The sequence below is a fragment of the Eucyclogobius newberryi genome, unplaced genomic scaffold, assembly GCF_026437365.1.
Source record: "Eucyclogobius newberryi isolate DKJ021-1_F unplaced genomic scaffold, fEucNew1.0.hap1 SCAF_3, whole genome shotgun sequence".
In the NCBI taxonomy this organism is placed as follows: domain Eukaryota; kingdom Metazoa; phylum Chordata; class Actinopteri; order Gobiiformes; family Gobiidae; genus Eucyclogobius; species Eucyclogobius newberryi.
The window spans coordinates 16,442,953-16,467,398 of record NW_027315945.1 but is presented as its reverse complement, the minus strand read 5'-3'; the positions used below and the strand labels follow the sequence as shown (position 1 = coordinate 16,467,398).

General features: G+C 39.0%; 1 protein-coding gene across 3 annotated transcripts in view; it reads right to left on the bottom strand.

The window, feature by feature from the left end:
• Positions 1-24,446, bottom strand: part of cdk14 (cyclin dependent kinase 14) — a 245,850-nt gene that overhangs the window by 167,439 nt on the left and 53,965 nt on the right. For 2 of the 3 annotated variants that reach the window (XM_072460366.1, XM_072460365.1), the window contains one exon: positions 211-456. In XM_072460366.1, the coding sequence (XP_072316467.1) occupies positions 211-456 (246 nt within the window). Of the gene's footprint in view, positions 1-210; positions 457-19,597; positions 19,758-24,446 lie in introns of those variants that run through there. The other variant, XM_072460367.1, reaches the window with a different exon arrangement.

The following is a 24,446-nucleotide window of genomic DNA, read 5'->3' as shown; positions in this document are numbered from 1 at the left end:
TGCGGCTATATTATTATTGTTATTGTTATTGTTAGTATTATTATTATTGTTGTATGATTGATACAAAACACTGATCAAATAATCAACTAAGCATCTCAAGTTCTAGAGTCCACAGGTTTGTGTTATTTTTAATCACACAGTCTCACAGAAATATAGTTTACACACAGGACTACATAGACTATACTAGTCACACATGTTTCTGACACTTACAGAGCTGGGGCTGGAGTGGCGCCGCAGTTTGGGTGACTCTTTCCCGGTGGACGAGCTCTTGGCGTTGATGCAGGCATTATTCTCGGAGTGGACCCTCTTCACCTGACTGGTCGGCTTCTCAAACGGGTCAAAGCCGCTCTGGGTCCTCTGTACGCGCACCTTCTTGTCCTCAGGGATGGTGTCCAGGGGCTTGATGACCGAGTCGGATCCCTGGACGCTGCGTGTGGACATCTTTGTGACACATATCTGGAGAAAAAAGAGAAAGAGAGGAGGTGAAGAGAGCAAATCCAACTGTGTTGTTCCTTGGAGTTGAGATTGTTGTGCTCGTCTCCAAGAGGGGCATTCGGCATAACAAAAACATGATTTAAAAGCTGCACTATGTAACTTTCCGCCACCTACCTGCAGATGTTAATTGTTAATGCTTTGATTGGAATATTTCACAGTATGGATTTTAAACCTCTATGCTCCACTGGGCCAAATTAGGAAGGTATTCTCGATGTGTTTTTTAGCAATAAAATGTATATAAGATATAAAAAACATATAAGACAGCTACATGTAATACCATACTGTGGAACATTCTAAGCAAAGGAACAACTCTATAGAGACAAATGAAAAACAAAATAGGCCGAAGTTCAGCCTTCGGTGCCACAATGATTGTATTTGTTTATGTTGACTTCCGCCCAAACCACAATGCTCCTCTGTAATTGGTTCCTGTCCTGCCCTATATTGCATAAGTGGGAGCCACTGACCTAACTAGATGGATTCTCAAGAGTGCGTGAACTCACAAAAATAGCGATAATAGCTGCAACATCTGCAGTGATGCAGTCGCTGCATTGGACTGTTGTGGTGAAGAAGGAGCTGAGTCGAAAGACAAAGCTCTCGATTTACCGGACAATCTACGTTCCTACCCTCAACTATGGTCATGAGCTTTGGGTAATGACCGAAAGGACAAGATTGCGGATACAAGCAGTCGAAATTAGTGTCTTCCGCAGGGTGAATGGGCGCTCCCTTAGTGATAGGGTGAAGAGCTCATTCACACGGGAGGAGCTCAGAGTAGAGCCGCTGCTCTTCCACCTCGAGAGGAGCCAGCTGAGGTGGCTCAGGTATCTGTTCCGGATGCCTCCTGGGCACCTCCCTGGGGAGGTGTTTCGGGGATGTCCCACCGGAAAGAGGCCACGCTGAAGGAACTATGTCTCGCAGCTGGCCTGGGAAGGCCTGGGGATCCCCTGAGGAGTTGGAGGACGTTTCGGGGGAGAGGGAAGTCTGCAAGTTCTTAAATAGACTGCTGCCCCCGCGACCCGGCCCCAGATAGGCGTAAGAAGATGGATGGATGGATGGCTACTATATACTACAGATTTCTAAAGTCTGTGCTGAACAGTTTGTTAGCACCACTCACTCACATAGTTAACATGTCGCTTCAATCTGGAACATTCCCAATGTCTTTGAAAACTGCGGTCATAAAGCCTCTCCTAAAGAAGAGCAGTCTTGATGCCGCAGTACTGAGTTATTACCGGCCCATCTCTAATCTGCCATTTTGGGGCAAAGTCCTTGAAAAGGTTGTTTACCAACAGCTCACAGATTTCCTCTTAATAAACATGTTTTTCAGTCAGGTTTTAGACCTCATCACAGCACTGAGACTGCTCTTGTCAAGGTGACAAATGACATCCGCTTGAACACTGACACGGGCAAAGCCTCAGTCTTAATTCTGTTAGATCTGAGTGCTGCTTTTGACACTGTCGATCATGGGGTCCTCTTACAGAGACTAGAGGACTGGGTGGGCATCACTGGCACTGCCCAAAACTGATTAAGGTCCTATCTGGAAGACAGGAAGTACTTTGTTGAAATTGGTAGCTGTGTCTCAGACCACATGACCCTGACCAGTGGAGTGCCCCAAGGGTCAGTCCTGGGTCCCCTTCTGTTCAACCTCTACATGCTGCCGTTAGGTCAGTTGATACGCAGTGAAAATGTGTCCTATCACAATTATGCAGACGACACTCAGATCTATGTTTCACTATCGGCAGGTGACTATGGACCAGTAGATTCACTCTGTCACTGCATCCAACAGATCAGTTTGTGGATGCAAAACAACTTTCTCCAGCTGAACTCAGACAAGACTGAAATAATCGTTTTTGGTTCACAGAAACAAAGAGAAAGTGTTAGCGGTCACCTCCAGAGTCTCGCTCTAAAACCTACAAACCAAATTAGAAATCTGGGGGTAATAATGGACTCAGACTTGAACTTTAATAGCCACGTCAAATCAATAACATCAGCAGCTTTTTACCATCTAAAAAACATTGCCAAAATCAAAAATATAGTGTCAAAACCAGATTTAGAGAGACTTATCCATGCGTTTGTCTCCAGTAGATTAGACTACTGTAACGGCCTGCTCACTGGTCTCTCCAAACGAGTTGTAAAACAGCTGCAGTACATCCAGAACGCTGCTGCTCGGGTCCTGACTAGAACCAGGAAGTACGATCACATTAGTCCTGTTCTCAGGTCTCTGCACTGACTCCTGTGGCTCAGAGAAGAGACTTTAAAGCAGCTCTGCTTGTGTACAAGCCTAGCACCAAAGTACATCTTGGATATGTTAGTGCCATATGAACCATCTCGGACTCTGAGGACCTCAGGGACCGGCCTCCTGCTGGTGCCTCGAGTCAGGACTAAACATGGGGAATCTGCGTTTCAGTTTTATGCAGCTAAAATCTGGAACAGTCTTCCTGAAGATGTGAGACAGGCTTCTACTCTGACAATGTTCAAATCTAAGCTAAAAACAGTTTTGTTTAGCTGCGCATATGACCGAAAGGTTTTTTCTTTGCACTCTTTTCTTTTGTTTGTGATTTTATTAGTTTAGACAATCAGTTGGATTGATAATTTTTAATTTAGTTAATTTTATTGTATTTCTGTTTCTGTAATTTCTTTGTGATTTGAATGCATTTTTCCTGCTGTGTGAAGCACTTTGAATTGCCTTGTGTATGAAATGTGCTCTACAAATAAACTTGCCTTGCCTTGCCATGGCTTGTGCCTGATTTGAATCATGCAAGAGGAACATGCTTCACATTAACTGTTAACCTCACCTTCTTTTCTCATTCTCCTGCTAAACCATGACAAAGAAACAACATTGTCTGGGATAGAGGCCCACAGAGGTTTCCACATTCAGCATCTTTGATAGAATAACAATCTCATCCAATAAAATACCTTGCAATCAAGAAAAAAAGTGTAAAACTGCAAGATGGATAAAAAAAAAAAAAAAAAAAAAAAAAAAGGGTTTCAAATTCCAAAAACATCAACTGAAGAAAAAATTAAGGGATTGTAAAGAATAGCGTTGTCACAATACTCGATTTCAATACTAGGGAATAGGCTCAATAGGCAATACCAACTTTGTACTTTATTTTTTAGGCTACTTCGTATCTCTTCTTATATATTTTCTCTTATATCTGATAAAAAATCCTACTAAAACAGGTTAAAATAGGTCAAATGTTGTCCAGTTTGGGGTTTATTTAATATAAATTCCTGTCAGATTCAAATGTGTCTAATTTCGGTATTGATTATTATCCAATATGCAACACTTTTGACAGCCCTACTAAAGAAAAGAGTCCATATGTGATTGTACTGTAGTGTTGTGCCAGAATCGGCACTCCTGTTATTCTGCTCCAGACTGGTTCTTTCTGGATGCATGCGCCTGTCCCTCCTGTCGGGCGGATATACCTCTCTGAACAGATGAAGAGTGGTTTTATCTCCTTCTCTGTCGTCTCAGATCAAAACGGCTCCAGTCTGAAACATCTGCGTGCACGCCGTTACCTTACAACACCTTATCTCCTACAGACATCTACGACTGCTGTGCCCAGGATTGATTCTCACAACAAGGAGACCAAGAAGGCTGGAACAATTTAGTTTTAATCAAAATCCAGAAATTATAGTTTAAGATAAGATTGCTGGAAAAAGACTGACAAACCAGCCAAGTCATCATAAGCATTCATACATGAAAGAGGGTTGTATAAGCCAAAACTACTTCCATTTAGGCAAAGAGTCCAATATTACAACACTATTCACCTCAAAGGGCTGTTTATCAAATATAGACAGCACAACATAAGCATCTCCTTTACATTAGTTTCATCTATATAGAAAATATTCAGTTGTAGTCATCTGGACACTATTTTTTTTTATAACAAGACATTTTGACTTTCATCCATTGGAAAAAAAGATGTATATTTTTTGTTTTCTCATATTGATCGATCTCTGGCTTTTAGTAATAATTTCATGAACCTAAAATATACAGACCATTAATCTGTACCATTTCACATAAATAATATTTAAATTTATTCCTTCAAAGTCTGACCTCTGCTCAAAACCACGTGTTTTTACTGACAAAGGATCGACTGGTCTCTCGATTCAAAAAACCCTTCCAAACAATTGAAGATTTCACATGACTCGAGATCAATCTGTTGATTTTTCGAATAATTGCCCAGCCCTAGGCCCATTACAGGGCTGTTAGGGTGAAAAAGAAGATTAGTTTCAGGAGAAATCTAAAACAGTAAACTAATAGATAACGAGGACAGGCTATTATCAGGAGGTCATTACCCAGAGTAGGATATCAATCTGCAGATCTAGAGTTCTCAGACTAGATCTGCAGATTGACAATTACTTTTGAAAGTCGAAATGTCTTGTTTTCTACAATGGAACACTCCTGGACAATGAGGGATCACATCGATAAATTGCATTTGTTTCTTGTTTTGTTTTTGTATTCATTGTGCATTTTGGCATTGAAATGAATAAATCTGGCTATTCCTTTTCATTATAGCATTTAATAACAGTCTTTCTTCTCCTGTAAACTGCATCCTCTTCTCTCAAACCAACTAACTTCACCATCTCCATAAATTGGTCTTTGGTCCTCCTCTGTATTTCTTGCCAGGCAACTCCAAGGCTCTACGTGCTTTTTCTAAAGACCTAATCCAGCCCTTTCAGACCTTCAAAGTTCTAACTATATCTACTTATAACGTTGTATCTACAGTAATGCACAAAGAAGTAAACACAAAGCCAAATCCCAGCCTGCCCCTGCTAACTTTTCGAGCTGTATAACTTTACAAACATGCTCAAATTACGTTGTTGTACACAAAGCCTAAAGACATGGGCACCATAAACACCACAAATCCAGAAAACACAGCTGAATTCTAACACAAAATAACACCCACACTCTTGTTGGCCTTACCAGCTGCTGCTCCACTGACTGCGCGGGACACAAAAGGCGCAGGCGGTGTGACATGTTTTGCCACGGCAGCCTACAGATTAAATATTTAAGGCTGGACTCCCCTGCAGGAAGAACTTCTAATTACTCTAACACAGGCGCAGGAGTCGGTTTGCAGCTCAAAGCTCTGTTGTAGCGCCTGTGTGGGCCGGGTTTCAGCGCATATGCCACAAAGTGTGCTCTCAGCCATGAACAGCCACAACAAACAAGGAACAGGATTGTGTGCAGGTGAAGCAAGTGTTACAGCAATAGCAATATCTACTAATAAGATTAAAAAAATATACATACACACATATATAATTCACGGTTCAGTCACATAACTTCTTCCTGTTGTGAGAGACTATTGAGCACTTTTGCAGTGATGTATCAATAAACATGCAGTCATTAAACCGTTTTTGATAAAGCCTAACCTAGATCCCGACCTATTGGTAAACTACAGACCTACTTCAAATCTTCCCTTTGTCTCTAAAATCCTTGAAAAACTTGTAGTTAAACAGCTTTTTCGCCACCTGCAGGACAATATCTTATTTGAAGTTTTCCAGTCAGGGTTCAGAGCCCACCACAGCACTGAAATTACACTAGTTAAAGTAAAAAATGATTTGTTATTAGCTGCTGACGATGGACTGGTCTCAATCCTGGTTCTGTTGGACCTCAGCGCAGCGTTTGACACTATCGACCACAACATTTTACTGCAGAGGTTAGAATGTGATGTAGGTGTCGGAGGAACAGCCCTCAGCTGGTTTAAATCCTATTTATCTGATAGGTACCAATTTGTTAATGTAAACCAGAGCTCCTCACCTTGTTCTAAAGTAACTTACGGTGTGACGCAGGGGTCAGTACTCTAGAGCGTTTAGCTACCAAGCTCCTGTGTTATGGAATCAGCTCCTGTCCATGTTAAAGAGGTCGACACAGTCTCTTCATTTAAGACCAGGTTTAAAACGTTCCTCTTTGAAATGGCTTATGGTTAGGCCAGCTAGGAACAGAAATATAAACCTACAGTTTCAGCTACACTGCCCTAAGAGCAACTGTGCTGGGGGGAAGTACGGCAGCTTGAGCACTATCCTCTGCTTCTGACTACTTATTCTATCAAACAATATTTTATATAAAATTTCACTTGCAATCTATTCATTGCCTTTTCTTCTTCTTCTTTTCCCACTCCCTGCCACTCCTGGGGGAAGTGGGACAGGCACAATGATGACCTGTGGACCCACATGATCCTCGAGTCCCTGGAGAAGCGGTCTCTACTCCATATGAACGGTTCTTCATCTGCCTCGAAGAACTGGTTCTCCTCCTGAGAGGGTCCAGCTCCACTCTCCATCTCGCGTCCGTCTGAAGTAGTCGGATCTCTCCTTCACCGTGGAACTACTCCACGTTTGTCTAAGTACACGGGATGCTGGGAGCCTGGGACATTGCCAAGTTCCTATGGACATTGTTTAATCTGTTTTTCACTGTCGCCCAAACACTGTTGTGATTTTGGGCATTACAAAATAAATTTTATTTCTGCTGTGCCGGCTGCATGTGCAGAAAATGAGTGAAACTTAAACGCAAGGTTGTACATCAGCTGTGTGGCTCTCATTCATTTGTTTGTTATAACTAGACAAACGTCATACAAGTGTGTTTTAAAATATGATTTGACACAGCTACAGAGTGATTAAAGGCTGGGAAAACAGTTTTTGCACAATTTTGGCCATTAATTCACAAAAAGTGCAGGCACCAAAAAAATAATTGTTCAGGAACCAGTATTGTTAAAGTACTGGTAGTGAAAAAAAAATCAAACGGTACCCAGCCCTATTAGGGAAAACCCATTGTCTTGATTGATCAGTGCATAATTCACATCTAACTTACCCTTCAAATGTTATAATTTGATTTTAAATTTGAATTTGAAAAAGCATAGTATGTGTCACTTCAGGACACTGTCTAATGGTCTTTTGTGTTGACTGGGAACTTGAGTAGAATGGAAAGAAGTCAGATTGAATTTATCTTTTGTTCACAAAATGACAGAAGTTAACATTAAACAGGTGCTTACAATAAGGTTTTATCTTTCACAATACCTCGCATCAATGGTTTGTATCAATGTCCAGGAAATCCATTCAGCCACACAACAGAAATTATCGAGGTTTTACCGTTTGTACCGTGTTTCTGACCCAATGGTATTCACTAACCACGCTTTAAAAATTCACCAATGGCAATAGTGCCTCATATTCCGTTGCAGACATGACTGGAAACACTTTCTTTCAAGCGCTGGCATCAAAATTAGCTTCAGCCTAACACTCACACCAAGATGTTTTCGACAACTTGTAGCTTCCATCACAACCAGGAAAAAAATTCATAAGATGGTATGTATTAGTTTGTTAAATATACCGTATTACCATATAAAATCTAATGAAAAACACACTTTAAACTGGTGAAATCATTGGCTACACATCAACAATTAACAATTCTAAATGTATCTACGCTTGGTGGTGTCATGGAGACTATTTGACGGATGTCTTTATTTTTTTCATTAGGGTTAATTCTATTTCTGCATTATGTCTTGAAGCCATTTGAAAACAATGTAAAATTGTTTAAGTAAAAAACCTACCGTTATATTCCAAATGTTTACTAGACATCATAAAGTTTCAGTGGCTTACACCAGTGGAAAGCATATGACACAGACCTGCACCAAAACCTAAACAATCTATCCTAATGGTCTCGATGGACAATAGGTCTAAAGTTTCCTAGAAAGTGCAAACGTATCCTTTAAGAGGGCGTTAAAGGATCACAGCCTGTCCATCAGCCCTGCAGACCTGTTTATCCCTCTTATTTCTGAGGATGCCGTTTTGACAGTGACTGATGGCCTCTTGTATAGTTTCCTGTATAGTGTGTCTTCCTGCATCAACAGCTTTTGTGTTAAGCATTGTATATAAGAAACACGATCGGCATTTCAGAAGTTACTGTATAGGGCACGTGACTGAGTTTGCACGCTGCTTATTCCATGCATAAATCATTGTGTGTACCTTAATATGAATTGATTTTTAATTGAGCCCGAGACATGCAACAGTGTACAGTCCTATATGAATCTTGTAGACTGCAAGAGGGGGAAAAACAGCACCAAACCACAGAAAAAAATGAGGTCTAAACAGGTCCAATACAAAAACACCAGAACTGGATGTAAACAAGGACTAACATGGGTAAAACAGGGACTTAAATCAAATCACCTGCTTGTGATGTTGCTTTGCTTTAGAATATTCCTCAGTATGGAATTAGACATATCCATCTTGTATTCATTCATTTACAGGTGTTTTTAAACCTTGAAATCATGCATTCTGAGCGGAGTCGCCTCTCCGTGGATCTCACCTAACAGCCTGGTAATGCTGCTCTCCATGAAGATTAAAGCCACACAGTGAAACATTCCTAAAAAAGCAATAACATTTCCACTGAGCCATGCAGATGGCTGACCCTTCACAGAAACATTTACATTAGTGCATCTATGTTCAGAACCTTAAACAAAACAATTCATCACATTCATTGTAAATCCAGGACAAAACCAGGCAAACAGAAAAAAAAGGTTAAAATGGTTAAAATAATTAAATTAAACCAAAATAAATAACTGAAGAGCAAAACCAGTCCAAAAGAACTAAAAGTCTTTTAGTTTAGAAAATTGCTGGAAAATCCAAATGAACTCAAAAGAGCTGTAAACATGAACAAGCACAAAGTAATGTCTTCACATAAAGTCACACTCCCTCAGGTAATATTTTATGCCAAAGCAGTACAAGGAGAGCATTTAGCATGTCCTCCTTGATAAATGGTGGAGCTTGTTTAATTACAGCCCAGACCTTGACTTGCATTGACTCTGCAGAAAACACCATATGGCTCCACTAACCTATATCGCTCTAACCTGCTCTGTGCTAATGATGCCACGCACAACTGAGCTATAAACAAGTATTTATAGCCTAAACATGAGACAATTATTTATGACTGGGAATAAACACATCAGGTTTACCACACTATAGTGAATTTAAAAACATAAAATTACATTAAATATTACAGACATTTTAGGCTTGTACACCTTTATTAATGACTTCATTAGACTAAATTACTTGTTGCACAGTTAGACATTAATCAGTTGGTGTTTTTTTTCTTTTCTTTTTTCTCTCTCTCAAATTAAGACACGTGAAAAGGACAATAATTGCATTTTTTTGTAACCTGCATTACCTATTTTTGTGTGTATTTTTTGTTCCACGATAAGGAAACTTCAAGGTTACGAAAGCTAAGTACAAGAACAAATTATGCACGGGATTCAAAGCTAGCTCTCAAAACTAAAATATAAAAATGTACCCTCATCCTAAAATGTTATGGGCATTTGCTTTATGTACACTAAGCTGGTGGAAATGAAAACTTTATATTTGAATCATGAATAGTTACAATTCATAAACATATTTATTCAAAGTTCAAAACCAAATGTATTCAAAATATTTTGTCCATACGAGTTCTGCATATGATCCAGTTTGATCTCAGCAGGGGCTTTCTTGGCAACATCTGTCCGCTCCTCTGTTCCCGGGATGGAAACGCCTCCACAAGACAGGAAAGCCCCTGGAGGATGCCATTACCACATATTGAATTGGACTTGAAGGACAGGCCCTTCAATCACTGTTCTCATCTCGGCTCCTGTTCACGTTCTCATAAGATGACTTGTTATGTACACCCACGGAAACAAACATGGCTGACCTGCATTGCATCCCTCTGGTGTGATTCTTTGTTTGCCGCAGCACTGACCCCATTAGTCTGCAGGGAGTGTTAAGGAATATTTTTGCCATTTGAATTGTCTGAGGTGATGTAATGGGTAGTTTTAACAGGTCCACGCCGATAATGCTAATACTACACTGCACAAACTACTTTACAATAATTTCACAATTCACAAATATTGGGCTTTTCTTAATAAATGTACAGCAACATTAACCCGTTACTGAATCAGTACTTAAGATAAGATATTCGTTTATTGTCCCACATGGGGAAATTTCATTGGTGCAACGCAGGTAGATACAGAGGTAGATACAGAAGAACAGATCACTTATAGGAAGTCTGAAAAACACTTTCAGTAGAAGATCTCCTATAAATAAATAAAAACTAAATAAAAACTCCCATAGACAAATAAATAAATAAATACCATTGCATGTGATCACGACAGTAATTGCACATGCATATGTGTCACGACAGCACATAGATTGCACATGAATTTCACAGTAATTGCACATGAATTGCACATGAATTCCAACAGCAATTGCACATATGACAGAATTGCACATCAGTATTAGGTTAGGTCAGTACTGCGAGTGTTCAGTACTAACAGTTTTTGTTATAAAGTCTGACAGCAGCAGGAAGGAAAGACCTACGGAACCTTTCCTTCACACATCGAGGGTGGATCAGTCTCTCACTGAAGCTGCTCTCCAGAGCGGAGCGAGTGTCCTGCAGGGGGCGACACTCATGGTCCATAGAGGTAGTCCATATATGTATTGTCTATTAGTAGAAGTACTCTACTCTACCATTATTACTACTACTACCAATTTCTAGGGCTAAAGAAATTATTGGTCAACTAAAATCATGCCCTGCCAATCGCTACGTGGACTAAAACGGGCGTGGTAAAAGCTCTCAAAACGAGCTGACCCTGTATCTGACCCAAACTGCACACACCAGTACGTACACCAGACATCAAGAAGTAAATGCAACAACAACAATGTATACATAAGTACTAGGACAAAAAGTAGAGATTGACCAGTTTTTCATGGCCAATGTTGATTGTTAAGAATCAACAGTAATTGTTGTCCGATAAGCTCCGCCGATATTTTTGGGCCTAAATGTAAGACCGATTTTGATGCAAGCTTTATGCATATTCTTTAGGTGGCAGGTCAACCAAAACAAAATATATAGTGTTCAAAGCGACCTAACGGCTGCTAAATCAGAAAGTCATTTCTGGTCTGGTTTGTCTCCCAGCTGTTGCGTTGTGCTTTGCTACACAGTCTCAGCCATGCTGGGCTTTTCAAGATGCCTCCAAGACCTTCCAAAAATGTATATCAACAAAGTCCATAGAATTGTGCGGCTTAAAAGTCAGGAAATTTGATTTCTTACTTTGCGACCTAGTGCCTGGAGAGCTGATGTGCTGGTAACAAGCAGCAAGAAGAGATGAGAAGAAGAGTGCTGGACCGGAAATGACTTTACCAGTAGAAGACATCGTTAGATCATCTCCAACATGAACAGTGAATTAAAGCCGATAGCTTAAAAAGTACAAATATCAGGCGTAAACTCATGATTCACTCACTAATCTTCAGCTAACTCACTCCAGGTCTACTATTTTCTTTTCTTGTCCTGAAAATATCCTTAAAAAATAAAAATTACAATAATAGTTGAGAAATAAAAATCCAATTGAGTCACCATTGATAAGTTAATCCACTGAACAACAAAAGGAAAAACAACCCTACCAAAGTCCCTCTTCTTGTCAATACAGTACATCTGCCTGATAGTCATGCGCAATCATGGGGGACTGCACAAGGACTTAAATATAATATACTGTGTAGGCATTTAGTAGACATAGACTCCAAAAGTTTTCCTAAAATCCTTTAAGTATCCCATATCTTTCTGCTTCTGTTCATGCTACGGTGAGTGTGGCTGACTGCAGCGATTAGCATTAGCTTGAAATGCGCCACAAAGGCCATAAAAGTGCAATTAGCAGTGCAGTGCATTTTGTGCTACGATAATTCAAAACTGTCAGGCATGTTAAGTTGGCCACATCCAGGGCTTTTTGCCGCGTGAACGCACTTTTCACTCAGACACGGCCATCCTCATGTCACGAGCCTCGAGCCACGAGCCACGAGCCACGAGCCTTTAGGATGAAAGCAAGACGATACAGTGACTACAGAGGAGACTGAAAAATACATCTCACAGTCTCCTCCTTTGTTTGAGTGCTTCTAAAAGGCAGATGGAGAGTGTGTGTGTTAGGGCTAAATATAGTTCCCTTTGTTGCATCCCCCTTCAAACAACAAGGCTTAGTGAGTGATTATTTGGCCTTAAACTAAAGACGAGCCAAAACAAATGCACGATTTAGATTAGATTAAATAATGGCCAATCGTGTCATCCAAACTGGAATTTGTTCAGGTCTATTTTTGCTGTCATTATTTGCATGTTAAAGTTTGTGAAGCACATAGAAATCTGGCAAAGTGGCCCGCAATAATTAAATGCCGATATGCCTTAGGCTATTACCAGAAATTACTGTCGCTAACAGGAACAAAAACAGGACTTATTAAATTATATTTCTGGCAAAAAAGGTTCGGTTTAGCTATTTACAACAATATAGTCAAAAACACACACAAAAAGGCCTACATTCATATGGGCAACGTCAAGGGTGAAACGTTATACTCAATAATGGAAAATGAAACACCCTCCACCAAGCCATTACGGTGCAATATTAGGGCTGTCACTAACAATTATCTTAGAATAGAATAAACTTTACTGTCCCCTGCGGGAGATTTGTCTCATTTGGACGAAATTAAGGACAAACATACATTAAATAACACCATAGATACAGCATAAATCTTCTTAACAAAATAGATTTTAAAATATATATAAAATGACAACACCTGAATGTGATGTGTTAAGTGAATGTGATGGTAAAGTGCATTATACTTGAAAGATGTTAAAGTGCATTTTAGTAGTTGACTAGTCAGCGATTATGTATTAAATTATTTTCCTTTGCACATTCTAATTTTTACCAGATTTAAAGGTTGAAATATGGAGATTGATAGCTTCTAGAGAGACAATAGTATGAAAAACATCACAATTTAACAATTATTCACGATTATTGAGACTGACCAAACAGTGAAATATTTTGTTTTCTTTCATTCTCGTGGTCTAACGAGTTACTTTTCCTCAAGTTAGTGACGGGCTTTACACAATTGAACTATCTGAAAGACGAAATAAAGTTAAATTTGACAAAAAACAGCCAGATAGATTGAACTAAAAATACTTTATTTTGCTTCTAGAATCATCACGATCAATGTGTTTTTGGTTCTAACGACTATTGAGACCAGAAAAATCACGATTATTAATTAACCTAATAATCTTGACATCCCTAGTTATATGTTACAAGTTATAACAGAAGTCCAATTATGACTAACCTTCAACTGACCAATTTCATAGCTGCTGTGATTTAGCATAAGGGTAAGTAATTTCACACTTATTATTATCAATCAGAGGGTGGTGTAAAGGATTTCATCATCTTACCACAGTCTATGTTGTTTATAATTGTGTTTTAGCATGTCCATAAATGTCAATGTGACTTTGAGAACTTACCGACACTTTCCACAGAAATTTAAGATTACAATTTATGCCTTGCACATCCAATCCCTTGTATCTTTTCACTGATATCTTGGCATCATCCTGAACAATATAAATTAAAGAAGCTATTAACCTTGATAGTAGTTTTCGTCCTCCTGAATGTGATTGATTAAACCATGACTTTTAATAGGTGTTTTTTTTTTCCTTCTTCTTTTTAGGTCAAAATAATAAAAGTTGAATTTTGGCAGAGACATATCATTGGCTTACTGACAAACCCAATGTGACCCCTCTCTTTACAAGCCCTTCCATTAAGCAAAACAGCTAAATAAAAGATGGAAATGCATTTTGTTATTTTGTGGCAGTAGCTTTTTTTATCATGTTGAAAACCAGCCTGGAGTGGAATATAGTGTGGTTGTGAATCTTAATTAAGGTACTGTGTGATGCCCCAGATAAAAGAGCACAGCGACGCATGGGCCACCTCTTCACAGCAGCACAACACAACTCTAAAGAAAACTTGTGATGAATTTGGGATATTTTGGGTTTGGCATGGCACATTTTAACACAGTTTGCAGGGGAAGAGCAACGAAAACTGAACTAAATCTAAAAATTCTCTACTTCACGCCAACTTCTCACAACTCGTTCTGAACTGCATTAATATGACTGTTGGAAATGTCCCACAACGAATGATATGAATATAGAAAAATGCTGTATGTAACAAACTATGTCCGCTTTGCATTGAAATTATTTACAGTGTTGATGTCTTAATGTATTAGTCAAACTCTGTTGAAATTAAACTGAGACTGAATTTAGGCTCATTTAGACTGAATAAGGAAAATCATGATTCAAAATCTGTGTTTTCATGTTTCAAAAAAAAAAAACAGTACCGTACATTTCTGTCAGATGGAGGCCCTTGGTGTTACTGTGATGTATTTATTTATCTTTCAAAACCTGAGGTAGCCTTATAGCCATTGGTTATAGAGGAACTAGACAATACAATTTAATTATAATATAAAATGCATACTTAATTGCCCTGTGAAAATGATGACTTCTTTACAAATCAACAATAAATCATTTTGCAAAAGTCCACTATTAGGATACCAAATTATAATGTTTGCACGTATGCCAAATAACATTAAAAGCACATAAAAAATTTGGAACCACATATTTTGGGTTAAATATTCTGTACATAAATTATAGAAGAAATAGACGTCATATAGACAAGCCTGAGCCAAAACGTATAATGTTCAATGCCCCTAAATGCATCACTGCCCATTGCTTTTGATTGGATTGCAACTGAACAGAAAAGTGCAGATATATAAATAACTAGATTGGCCAGTTTCCAGTGGTCCCAGCGTCAGGGCTGCGTCGGTCATTGAGAATACAGCAACGCCACCAAAACATTCACTGAGCTCTGACACTTCCAGTTAAAAAGCGCTGCCAGAATTTTGACACATGCGGAAGAAAGTGACAAACTAAATCTAACTTGTAGCTTTCTTACAAAGTTGAGCTGCAGACTGCTCATTTATTCAAAGTCGAGTTGACATTGAAGACCTAGAAAAGATGGAGAAACTGTTTGCAAGACTGTGTAAAGTTGTACACGGGGGCTTTTCCCTGGAGAGGTCACAGTATCAAGCTGTCTCCTATCAATTTAGCTCTCCCACCAGCCCCTATACTTTGAATACAAAGTCATATTTTAGCTAATGCTTCTGGTTTGAGGAAGCACAAGACCAGTGTAAATGCATTATGTATTGGATGAATAAAAAGTCAGTCAGTCAAGTCCAGGTATTGGGAAACAGTTAAATAAATATGTATTGATCTTGTGGCTCTATAGTAGTAATAAAAGCAGTAGTGCAAGTACCTGTAGTAATGGAGCATGATGGAGTAGTAGTGCACAATATTCTTAATCCCCCAGCTCAGGCCGTCTATACCAAATCTACCTCAAGACCTATGGGTTCCTCAGGCGCTGCATAGGATCATCCAGCAGCATTGAAAGATGGGTCAAATGCAGAGGATGAAAAAAACTATACCTTATATCGCCTTACATTAAGTAGTAGGAACAGTGAGGAGTATTACACAGTAGTAGTGATATAATTAGTATTCAGGCAAAGAGGTTTGCAAGCAAATTACTGTAAGAGCTTTTTGTGCCACTCTGAAGCCTGAGAAAATGGAAGAAGGGCATCTGATTTAAAAATGTAGCAAAGGAAGTCCCTGTATAAGAGGAACCATATCCTAAGTGGACACATGAAATAAAAAGCACAACATGTTGAAGTAGTAAATACAGTATGAACAGAGAGTCAAATCATGTCACGCCTTTCTCATATTAAAACCACTGCGTTCTAATCAGTCCCACTCTCACCTTAAAAGCACATGATTTGCATCAAATTAACCAAATCAATAAATAACAGGCTCTTTTGAAATGCTCATAATGTTTATTAAGTCTTTATTTGCTCTAGCAATGAGTCTCCTTGAAACGCTGGGCTCCTGCTGGTAATTTCCCACAAGAGAGACTACTCCACATCAGTCCAACACCATGGCATTAAGTGACTGTGGTTTCAGCTCAAATTGGGCATCAAGTTCAACATTCACTTATTACAGAAAGTGCCACTTAAGCAAGCACAACCATTTTGCTGCTGTTTGATATAAATCACTCAGCTCTGTGAAAATTATGAGCAGCCAAAAGTACAGAGGTAGAGGTAATTGGCCTTAAAAGTCATAGGAAATAGTAGCGGTAGTTTTATAAGCATTGAGCACTTGAACTAGTAGGAGCTAGATAGTAAGTTGTAAGGATGCAACGATACAATACTGGAATCGGATATTGACGTTAGTACAGAAATACATGATATTTGTTCGGTCAATCTTCTGGTTTGTCCAATAAATTGATGCATTAAGACTATTTACTCATCATTGTTGGCCATGAATGTCTTATAATGCTTACACTTTTATTGTACAAAACTTACTTGTCCTTATATAAGAGTTGCATAACACATGTTTGATCAGTTTTGTTTTAGGGAAATGGTTTGTTAAGCTCAGGTTTTGGCAGAAAAGTATCAGAACTGTCCCTAGTATCGTCTCAATTGCAGTGCTCATAGAAGTGATATTTAAGTGGTATTATTTGTATGTGAAATACCAGTGTAAAGTAGGTGGCTAAGCAGTTACGCTAGAGGTAGCACTAGAATTAGCAGCATTGGCAGTGGAAATAGCATCAGTAAATGTGATAGTAAGTTAATAGCAGTGGGGCGGCATTGTCTCAAGCCAATCCAGTGCATTATTATTGTAATTGAAGTATTATTTTTGCTTCTTTGGAGTATTACTGGCTGAGGAACTCAACACCTTCTACTCCAGGTTTGATGCCACAGAGCACATGCCCAGAAGACGGTGGAGATGACCCTGAACTTCAGGAAAGTCACAGCCCCCCGACCCTATTTTTAGCCTATTAAATTTGAATTGTTTTTCTTCAATGCATGCCCTTTTTGATTCCATATATCTTGTTTTTATTATTGTTCATCTTTGTATGTTGCACCGAATCACCATGGCAAGTTCATATGTTTGTGAATTTTGTTCACTGATAATGGCAATAAACCTTTTCTGATTCTGATTGTATTAATATATTGTTCTTAGGTAAATTCCCTACTCCTTCCATCTGTGCCAAAGTGCATATGTACAGATGGAGAAAACAATGTGGTCTGTTGTGGCCTTTCACTTCCCACTACCATCACAAGTGGTCTGACTTTTACTGGTATTAGGTGGGTGTAAACAGAACAAGGCAAACACAACTCTGAGGTTAAACTACAGGAAAAACAGAGAAACACTTCAAGCTGGTATAAGCTTACAGCACAGATAACCTTTAACTTTAGATAGAGCACTAGAAAAGCCAGCTGACATGCCAGAACTCACTTTGCACAATGTGATTACAGTCCTGCAAAGCTCCAGTGGAAGTGAGAGGGGCCTGGCTGCTCTAAACTCAATCAGAGCGTGTTCAGATGAGCAGCGTATTAGGGTAAACTGCTTATAACTGATACCACAGGCTCCAGGAAGATATAAGAAAGGGTTTTTACAAAGTAGGCACTCACATTTTTAACTCGATGGAAGTGGGTTTGGCACATACTATTCAGTCACCTGGTCTATATATAAATTTAGGTTATATAAATATAGATATATAATAAAAAGACACTGCAATGCTATATTTAAGACTATGAATGATAAATAACATGTACTATCTACATAAGTTTAGGCTTGGTTTGGGTGAAAGGGTGTTAAAAGTGATGAAAAGTGGCAAGCTCGGTGTACTATCTCATAACAATACTACTAAGAAATGCTATTTGCCTTCAGGCAAGTTCTATACTGTTATAATACCATACATGTTTATAATAGACAAAAATGATCTAAAACCAACTTACAAATGCATAGTTCCCCCGTGGCCTGAAGGCAAGTATGTCTTCTAAATACAAGTATAATATTTGATACTTTTACAAGCTGTATATTATACACTGTAAAATGAAACAGATTCACTTATATTGTAGGGTTGGTTTAAATTCCTGATAGCGGTTACAGGAGAAACACTATTGTAGTCTTATTTAGACATATTAATAATCACAAAAATAATCAAAAATCTATCCTGAAAGAGAAAGTTTAAACCACATAATTTAAATAATAGCATTTTTGTTAAATGTTTTTGGACTCTTGGAAGGGGGAGAAGGCAACATCTCTAGAGTGCTTGAAACAACCTAAAAACAACATTATGAAATGCCCCTTATGAGAAATGCCTCAAGAACTCTTTTCCATCTGCTTTATTCTGAATTGTGCAGCCCTTCTAGCTGTCTGCATTCTGCTGTTTGTCAAGGGACAATGGTAAGTCATTTTGTATTTTGCTGGCCAATGCATCAACACTGCTTTGCCTGAAGAAGCCCCAAGCCATAAAGTAGTGCATCTCCCTTCATGGTCTGTTAGATTCCAAAACTGTGAGCAAGCACTTTGGGAACACTTGATATCACCACAAGCCTTAACACTCTATCTAGTTATTTTTGCAGCTTCAAAGCGCCAACCCAAGTTTGTGTTTTCTTTTAAAGCCTTTAGATGTTAGCTTTGGCCTGCCTCTTCCCTTGCCATAATCACATGACACCCAGCTACTCTGTTACATTCACTTCTCTAGTTTCACTCCTTCTTGCTCTCTTTCTCTCTAAAAGCCCCAGCCTGCTGTCCTTAAAATGATCCACAGACGAAAACATTACGCCTTTTAAGAAATAGTGCCACAGATGGTGACTGGCCTATCCCAATGTACTCTCACTTTGGTGCCCACAACCCTGCATGAATCATTCCTGCCCTTAAGTAGGACATAGAATTAAGTAAAGGAAAATCCAGCATCCTGTCTTGTCCATTAGTGCTCATTTTACAACCTATTAGCAAAGAGTATAGTCCTAGTAGTATAGGCAAAGAGGATGGGCTGAGCAAGGCTTGAAATCCAAAGCAGTGACACTTCCAAAACAGACTGCAACCATCACCCCACTTTTGCCCCTCTACTTCCTCGATATCCCCAGACTCCTTCGTCACATCCTCCCCAATATGTGCGAAACTCCTGTGCTAGTTTGAGGGTTGTCAAACAATACACACTTACCATCACGCCTGCTTTGTAACATGGCAACCATTCACACATGTAAACCGCACAGTTTAGTCCAATCTTGCACACACAACGTTGGCAAATGTCTCGAGAATTGGGGCATTTAGAGAATTGTTCAGCCAAAGAGGAGGAGGACACGCGAGGAGGAGAGATGACAACCACGGGGGAATGCAAAACACGCACGAGAAAAGACAGCGAAATACTACGGTGTCACGAATGCTTACCTTCCAGGAGGAAACAGCTCACCTGGATGCCTCAGAGGAGCAGACAGAACACATTCAGGCCAAAGCTCTCTTCCTGCAACCCAGCTGAAAACATCTCCCTCCTCCCTCCCTCTTTGCTCGCTTGCTTTCCTTTCTCTCTCCTCTGGTTCGCTGTGTTGCCAGTGATGAGATTGTACTATGGACAGAGCGCGAGGAGGGGGGGGCGTGTTCGAAGCATGAGTGAGTGAAATTCGAGGTAGCGTATTAGGATGCTGCGTTATGCGTTACCCAGCATCGACAGCCCTCCCCTGGGTTAAGGAGGTGAGGTAGAGGGAGGCGGTGGCGAGTAGTGTGTGAGTACAATGTGACAGATGGGAGCGGAAACACAGTGGAAGGAGACGGCATGAAGTGAAATGAAAGAGGGCCCCCGGTTCACACTGAGATGGTACGGCCCAGAGGAGTTTGAGGAAGCAAACAGGAGCATCAGCAGCATTAGCGGTTAGCATTGCAAGATTTACAGATGCAAAGGCTGGATGTGAGAAGCAAACAATCTCCAATTCCAACACAATACGGATGTACTTGGTCATACAACATGGCTTGAATGTGCAGTCAAAAGCATGGCTTGTTTCTATAGCCTAGATAGAAGTAAAGCAACAATGTACTCTTCATTCACCTCATTATGCAAAAACTGTCATGTCCTGTCTGCATGTATTATTTATTATTGGCTGAATAAAAAGAAGAGAACGGAGCTACTTTGCCTGGCATCCGTATAGTCCTTCAGTTGTGGTGACCTTGATCTAGCAAATGATGTGTTATTGTTTGAAATCCAGACAGTCATTCAAGGACATATTCAATTATGAGGCAATCGTTATAGATGTGTACCTATATCAATTGTTTTATGTGGATATTACGTTTTTTATGCAAAGCTATTTACAAAACAGACGCTTTATCCTTGTATCCTTAGCCTTGTAATACCGGTATGGTCAAAGTTTTTATTTTTTAAGTGTCCTCAACTGCCAGACACATGAAATCAAGTTATAGTAGGAATTGTAGTATTGGTAAAATTACATTATCAATAAACTTGTCAAATAAGTCTAAAAGCATTGCGACACATTTTTATTGATGCTAATGGCGAGGCCAGGCTGCTCTCAACTAGTTCAATATAAAACCAAATATCAATGTAAATACTGTTGCATGCAAGTTTCTAAAATTAGTTTTAATCCATTATTTTTGCGAATACATTTGGGAACCACACAACAGCTTCTGCCTATAATGTTTTATAGTCAATAAAATATTAAAAAGGATTCTTTATTCTTATAGTTCATACTCAGAAAAACAAAATTGCAATTTCTCAATAACTCAATTTGCTCACTCACGTTAGCTATCGTGATGTCACTGCTGTGTGTCTACCGTAATCTTATTGATGGAGTGCCTCAACCCATTTTGGAGCCAATTACTTTATATTCATGGTTACTCCAGGACCATGGAGCACTTGACCTGTGCCATGCCCCATTACATCACTCCTCTACACACACACACGCACACACACTAACACACACACACACACTAACACACACTAACACACACACAAACACACACACACACACACACACACACACACACAAAGCTAAACATGAGATCAGGTGAATAACCAGACTAGCCTTACAATAAAACTAGTTTATGTGCCACTTCTCCGTCTCTGAGGTCAGCTTTATAGCCATCATAGAGATTAAACACAATCAAATAAAAAAGACATTGTGCATGAAAAATCTTACTGCACAGACACATCAAACTATAGTTCAAATATCCACTGCCATTAAGACAAACTGATTTCTATGATGTGTGCTGGAGATTAGAGATTGCAGATTAATTTGTGATTAAAAAATCCTGGGAAAATGCTGAGTTTACTCTGTTGCCCTCTGCTGGCTTTTTGACCCATTTCTGAATCGGCATATGTGTATTTTTGTGAAAACCGCAATTCCTTTTATAGGGGACAAATCTTGTTTTTCTGGGCTTCACTGAAAATGTGTAAGATTAATCATAATTTTACATTTTCTTAAATGCAATGTTGATTAAGAAAATATTGGCTTAATCATGATACAGGTCCATTGAGTTCCAGGTCCAGTGGAATCATTTCAGTAGCACATTTTGAAATGCTGATGGTGTTTATACTTGGTTAAATGCCAATGCAAATTTGTTGAATCCAATTAAGCAGTGACCTGGGAGTCTGAAGTGAGCACTGACGCTTGCAGGACTTGCAGGACAATGCAGACTTACTCAAACATGCATGAATCACTGAAAATACATCTCAGTAAGCTAATGGTGAGAGAAAACCATTATAATTCACAAAGGACAATTTTGTATGTCCTAAACGTAAATTAAACGTAAATTTGGCAGCACGATTACTCTCCATATTGACATCAGGGAAGGTGTCTTTCCACAATGTTTCACTGCATTCTCTCCTCCCTCAGTGGCTCTTTCAGATTGTTCTCCTTTGTTCTTATTGTCCCACATGGACGACCTTGACTGTCAGGTTTGTTGCTACAGGAACAGCACCATGTCTACCGTCTCACTGTGGGGCCTGACAAGTGTGAAATCTTCAATAAAACCGTTCAGATTGGATCTAAACCCTATTCCAGACTGTATCGTGCAGCCAAAAACATGACCCCTGAATAGAAAAGTATACTTATTTACACAATTTAAACTAGTAAAGATAGTATTTTTTATTCTAAATCAAGCAGCCATACCAAGTCAATGTCTGTTCATAAAGCAGAGTGAAGACTGAACAACTCAACAGCGAGACAAAGCTAGCTGAAAGAAATGACCTAACATTTTTGGTAGCGTCTTTATTAAAAAAAAGTAGGGCTAAAACTAAAGATCATTTTGCTAATCGATTAGTCTTGAGATAAAGATAAAGAGAGGTAAAGCCTTTTACTGAGTTTGACACATATTAACCAGTGATGTGAAGCCTGGTGGAGCAAATTATGGACAAAAGTATGTTTTAATTAAATGCACAGCTACACATTTTCCATGTCATTTTCAGGCAATTGTGGCTCAATTTGAGACATAAAATTTCTTGTTTTGGTACCTATGTGTGGACCAGTTAATGATTTGATTACTAAATTAGTTGACAATTATTTAAATACTCAATTACTTGCGATTAATCTATTAACTTGTTGCAGCCCGAGAGTTCTTTGTTGAAAATGACACAAACCAAGTGTCAATACAGAAAGGTTGACAAAATTGTGAAGTAAATTCTGGCAAGGAATGAATCAAAAATGAACAAAAACTAAATTAGTACAAAGACTAAAGTAAACTATCTGAAAACGTACAGTCCGGGCAATATTGACAAAAACCCATACCTCAATATTTTTTGCATCATCTCAATAACGACATTCAGACGATATTTCAGCAAAGCAAAAATTATGGAAGATAATGATCAGATTATAAATGCTGGTGGAATCTCTAACTCATTTGAATTTAAATTTTCAGTTTAATAATTCAGAAAGCCTTTCAATTTGCAGTGTATTTAGCATAGTGAAACATAAGCCATACGTTTGATAATTTAATGTAACAATTCTAAATATGAACATTGAAAACTAAATGAAAAGTAGATATTTTTTTATGTGCCAGAATTTAAAACTCAAAATTGGATTAAATATGTTAATAGTTTTAGTTATAAAGTCTATACAGAATATTTAAATGTTTAATATCTCCAAAACAATAACAACATATTATCCATTCTTCAATACATCTTCCACCTCTGCTGCACAGTTGCAAAGCTAGACAAAAAGGACAAAGGATTTGAACTGGACTTGAGCACCAAGAGAGGTTTATCTATGGACAACAGTGTTATTATTTGAGAAGTCTGCACTAGAGAGGGCGTGCACACAGTCATGAAGGTCTAAAAGTGTAGACGCCTGTTGTGGAGACGTGGGGGGAGAAACTGGCTGGGGGTCATTCATTATTCAGTGATGCAGTCACATTTGGCCCCCAACTCTTCTCCGGAAGCCCATACACACGGATGTATGTACAGTACGGGGGGTCACTGGGGCTTCTGACTGCCCTGAAGGGGGGGAGAGAAGGAGAGAGAAGGGGGAGGTGTCAGGGGTAAAATGTGAAGCTAAGCAGACGGACACGGAACATCTCGCCTGGATGCAGAGAGGCCAACACATGCTCATGCGGGGAAACACTCACGAAGGCAACAGGGTGGACAATACATTGTAGGGTTGTTCGTTTTTTGTTAAGGCTAAATGGTCTTAAAACCAAAAAATGAATTAAAATGCTGACACTTCTTTTTGAGGAGCTCTTGTTTGGCAAGATAAGGCAACTAATTTGAAATAATATCAGCAAATTACAAGCAATTAGCTTCTTTTGTTGTTTACCAGACAGCTGTCAAATCAGCTCCTGCATTAACTGATGCTGTGGAGATAAAGATGGCGGCATTTACAGCTATCTCAACATGATAGACTTATTCTACTATTGCCCATTGTTTTGTGACTAGTAACATTTGAGTACTTCCAAATTCTCCAGATAATTAAGATTATTCTTTAATTAATGATAGTTGTAGCAGTAAAAATAACATAAACACTATTACTATTCAGTTATTGGGAAGTGTGCAGTACTTTAACGTACAGATATTGTGTACATTTTTCATGTTTGGTCTATAGCTATAACAGGTTTATTTCCCTGGGTCTATAATGTGGTAGTAAAAATAAATGGTTCAATTCTGAAATATGATTACTATCCAAAACACATATTACCCATAATGCACCTCTGAAATGGTTTCTCATTAAACTGGGATGGCATGGAAGAAGCCTGTATCGATTTATTCATCACAAAGTCATTTCAGGGGAGAATTTAGTGCAGC